The sequence below is a fragment of the Electrona antarctica genome, assembly GCF_951216825.1.
Source record: "Electrona antarctica genome assembly, chromosome: 18".
NCBI classification, from domain to species: domain Eukaryota; kingdom Metazoa; phylum Chordata; class Actinopteri; order Myctophiformes; family Myctophidae; genus Electrona; species Electrona antarctica.
The window spans coordinates 14,617,794-14,622,793 of record NC_136799.1 but is presented as its reverse complement, the minus strand read 5'-3'; the positions used below and the strand labels follow the sequence as shown (position 1 = coordinate 14,622,793).

Below are 5,000 nucleotides of genomic sequence, written 5' to 3'. Positions count from 1 at the left end.
ATGCCCCAATGTCACGGGTGTAGTAATCAAAATTATTCATTTTTATAACAGCCAAGGGACAGCAATTTGACAATTTGACAATAATATTGGACTCTGCCCATACTCTGCCGCACTGAGGTTCAGCACAGGGGCCTGCACTCAAACGTGTCTTTCAATTATGTGCAGAAACTGTACTATTAATAAATGGGAAAGAGAAGCCAGTGGCAGAGTTGGATGACCCAGACTGCATGGCTTCATGATCGTGCATTTTTTGGTGAACATAAGAGAGCACTTTAAATGTGCTTATGCTGCGATAAAGTTGTTACAGACGGTGCTTGATTTGGGCCAGTGCTCAGTGCTAACAGAGCATACCAGTTCCTCAGATTTTACCCACTTGACGTTATCCTTATTCACTTATAATTGCTAATATACCGCCTCTCACGATAGTGAAATCTACGTAGGTATGCATGTTTGGAATTATTGTACAATGGTTCCTCCAGGGCTTTCAAAGACTGCCCACCTTTTTCTGTGGCCACCTTTAAGGAGGCATTATGGATTTAAGCTGTCACCAGCTGTGCTGGAAGTTGGTTATACTGTGATCAGCTGCATAAGGCCATAACACGTCACTGCATAAGTACGTGGCTGGGGAGCATTAACCAATGGAGAAGCATTATGCACACATTCAATTGGAAAGAGAGGAAAAGGAGAATAATAATGATAATAATAAGTGATCTTCAAAACATGTATTTTATTTTAAAATTGTAACAAAAGATTGTGAACTACAAGCTTACAACATGTCACCCTTCATTGTTTCCTGAGTTTATAGATTAGCTATGTTTTGCTATTTTCATCCTTTTTAGGCTTGAGGGGGGTTGCAGCCAGAGGGCAATGGGGTTAGGGCATATATATTTGGGAAAGGAAAAGTTTGGCTAATTGCTACACCCTGGTAAACTAACGCTTGGAGTAAACCAGTGGTTCTCATGCGGTCCAGGTCTTCGTGGGGTTCCAGGGGATCTTCCCTATTTTCAAACGGGGGTCCGCACGGCCAAATACATATGAATTTGGGGTTCCTCGACATTAAAACGTTTGAGAACCACATGGATTAAACTATACGCGAGTAATCTTTGTGTATATATCTTGGATCTACTTTATCCATGACTTGTCCTATTGGTGACATGTTGTCACTGTATGTATGAAGCACTGGTGCACTATATGTTTAACTGGGTGGTATATTGTTCACTGGCGGGTTTTGATGGTGGTACGTGTTTTTATATGAGGGAGATGGATCAGTACACATCAGCACAGTCTGACAAGACGCTTAGTCATGTGGGTGACATGAAGTCCATACTCACTAGGGTTAATGCAGGATCTATGAAGTGTGTGTGTGTGTGTGTGTGTGTGTGTGTGTGTGTGTGTGTGTGTGTGTGTGTGTGTGTGTGTGTGTGTGTGTGTGTGTGTGTGTGTGTGTGTGTGTGTGTGTGTGTGTGTGTGTGTGTGTGTGTGTGCACACGTAAATATTGGTGCTGTGGCGTCTTGACCTTGTCATCTCTGACTGATCTCATTTCTCTGTCTATTTGTCACTGTACAATGAACACACACACAGGCGTGCGCGCCCCCAGTGGAGCCTTGTGTGTGTGTGTGTGTGTGTGTGTGCGCGCGCACGTGCATAAGAGAGAGGACTGGCGGACAGGGAGAGGAGCGGATTGTGTGTGTGCATGCATGTGTGTGTGAGTGCACGCGGGTGTGTGTATTTGCAGGTGCGGGTGTGTGTTGTGAGAGGAATATTGAGTTGACACCACAATTGATCACACGGCGTGGACGCCATCATTGATCCAGGATTATACCACTCCCATGCCTTTAATGGCAACTGACCCCCTTTTAACACGTTCAGGGAACAGGAAGCCCATTGAAAAATAGCAGATCTACAACTATGAGCTTGCAGATCTGCTATTTTCTTTTTTTATTGTGAAAATGTGGCGCAAATCTCTGAATATATATATATTCTTTCAGAGCGAACGTTTTTAACTCAAATCTTTGCTTCTGGGGTGTGGTCCCTGGAACAACATATTTTCAGATGGGGGTCGACTGACTATAGAAACATGGGTGTTTCAGAAAACTGTCAGGATTTAGGAGGCATTTGTATAGCATTGGCGTCAGGTCTAAACGGGTTAAAGAGAACAAACACACAGTGCAAAACCTCAGCGATGCTGTGTCTCCTTTGTGTTCCAGTACGTGAGACGACCACAGCCACGCAGTCTAGCTATGGCACCATGATTGTGAAAAGCTCATGTCACCATTATTGTGGCCAGAAAGGATCGTGATTAACGATACTCATTGTGTCCAAAAGTGTTACTTTTCATTCAAATTCGGGGCATCAAGAGTAGCAGATCGACTAGCTCGAAACGCACCGCCAGTGCTACTTTCGATGCTTTTGTGTGACGCTGTAGTATTTATGTGCAGTTATGCTTTAAACTCTTAGCCAGCGCCGTTATTCCGATGTCGCGTTGGTCCGACTCGCCCCGTTACCAACCCTATTGCTAACCCTAAGCCACGTTGTCAGACTAATGCGCCGTCAGAATTACGAGCGGATCCCCCACGTAAGACTGCACTCACACATGCACCAAGACGACACAGTACACCATTCTATTTTCTATACTTTTCTATTCTCTTCAATTTTTGCACAACATCGCAGACCATCTGGACACACACACACACACACACACACACACACACACACACACACACACACACACACACACACACACACACACACACACACACACACACACACACACACACACACACGGCTCCACTGGGGGCAAGTAAGTGTGCACGTACGTGTGTGTGCTTGTGTGTGTGTTTCACAGCATGCTGTCAGAAGCTGTTATGGCTTTAGCCCAGTGCACCTTGAGAGGCCTACACACACACACACACACACACACACACACACACACACACACACACACACACACACACACACACACACACTTGTGCTGTCCAGATCTGACCAGGTTGTAATAGTGTGGAACATTCCATAGAGAGAGAGAGAGAGAGAGAGAGAGAGAGAGAGAGAGAGAGAGAGAGAGAGAGAGAGAGAGAGAGAGAGAGAGAGAGAGAGAGAGAGAGAGAGAGAGAGAGAGAGAGAGAGAGAGAGAGAGAGAGAGAGAGAGAGAGAGAGAGAGAGAGAGAGAGAGAGAGAGAGAGAGAGAGAGAGAGAGAGAGAGAGAGAGAGAGAGAGAGAGAGATGCACACAGGTATAGAGAGCAGTAAAGATAGAGATAGAGATAGATAGGTACAGGGAGAACAGCAGGAGGGACCTTTCTCTTTATCTCTCTTTCTCTTCTCTCTGTTTCCCCGTCACCAATTCCTCATAATATCTCCAGTCTCCACGCTGTTTATTATCAAAGATCTAGTTTTAGAGAGAGAGAGAGAGAGCGAGGTCTATTATCAGAATCAATCCAGTGGAAGGTTGTTCCGGAGAACTGGAGAAGCAAAGAGGGATGGATAGATGGCAAATATAGAACAGATGAACTGGACTGGAGGCGTGTAATATTCTGAGTCAAACTGTCATGCTTTAAGACCGATAGTGAATGTACGGTAATGACCATGACATTTATACCAACTCAGAATCCGGGCGGTTTGACTTCACATCCCTGGCTCTCAGAGTGCCAGTCTGGAACTCCAGAGGGCCCTTTTTTTGACGGCGCAACTTTGTGCCAAGGCGCTATATATATATATATATATATATATATATATATATATATATATAGGTCTTAAGTTTTGCAGTGGGAGGTGTGGCCAGCGCAATATTGCTATTTATTTACACACCGCTAAAATGGCCTCATGACATCTGTGGTAGCTTGACATATCAGTTACTATATTCACCTGCAACCATGAGCCATTGTTTGTGACTGTTTGTGTGTGTGTTAACAAAGTGTGTGTGTGCGTGTGCGCGTGTGTGTGTTCCAGGGTTTTAAGCTGAACGTGGACGCTCACAGCTGTCTGAAGGACAGAGTGTTGAAGGAGGGACGAGAACTGCTCTCTGAAATCACGTCTAACAAGTCAGGTAATGCTCGCTTCAGGATACCTTTTTTTCACAGACGAAAACTAAGCTATGGTGATAATTTCATCACAACACATAATAAATGGACTAAAATGTTAGGGAGGGACTAGTTGAGAAGAGATCCAGTAGAACTAAAAGACAAGTTATTTACAGGAAATCTACAAGCTCACAGTCCTTGTGAGCTTGTAGATTTCCTGTAAAATCTGCCATTACGACGCCATCAAGGCCTGCCAAAAAACAATATCTTTGTTTGCCAAAATGAACTGTAGGTTTAGTTATTCAAAAGACTAAATCAAAACTAAATCAAAATGTACTGTCAAAATCAACACTGACTCGCTTCATGGAACACCCCAAGAAAAGGCTGCGGCAAACGCAGTGAGGATGTTGCAAGCGGGCTCCGCAAATAAAACTGTCAAACACTAAGATGTTAATGATAACATAATATCATGGATATTAAAATGTGATGCCAATACATAAGAACATAAGGTATACTGCGTTAGTTCCATGGATCCAAGTCGGAACGCAATCCATGCTCTGAAAATGTGGTCAGATGATGGGTCCCTGATCCAATAAAGGTTGAGAACCACTGATTTTTATGTTTTTTTTGTGAGGGTACCTATACCCTAGGGGACACGGGGAGAACATGCAAACTCCACACAGAAAGGCCCTTTCGCCAACCGCCTCGGGTATGGGCACTGATGACGCGGAGGAGAGAACAAGCCCCCAGCACCCACCCATAGAGTATTAAAAGGATAGAGACTGAACCGGAGCGATAGCCCCGCCCTCCCGCTATTCATTTCAGTGGAAGTTGCTCAGTGGCGTTTTGAAGCACCCGGAAGAACCGTCTACCGAAGTGCAAACGGACGCTCAATGTTAAAGCCCAGCTGCACGGGGTTTCCTATAGGGGTGTGCTGAAATATCGATATTGCGATATATATCGATACGTCCTCCCGCAATA

At 44.6% G+C, this 5,000-nt stretch overlaps 1 protein-coding gene across 1 annotated transcript in view; it reads left to right on the top strand.

The window, feature by feature from the left end:
- LOC306941788 (A-kinase anchor protein 6-like) overlaps positions 1-5,000 on the top strand; it is a gene marked incomplete at both ends in the record, with an annotated part of 60,015 nt that overhangs the window by 50,540 nt on the left and 4,475 nt on the right. The window contains one exon of the mRNA XM_079527431.1: positions 3,949-4,045. Coding sequence (XP_079383557.1) covers positions 3,949-4,045 — 97 coding nt within the window. The remainder of the gene's footprint in view (positions 1-3,948; positions 4,046-5,000) is intronic.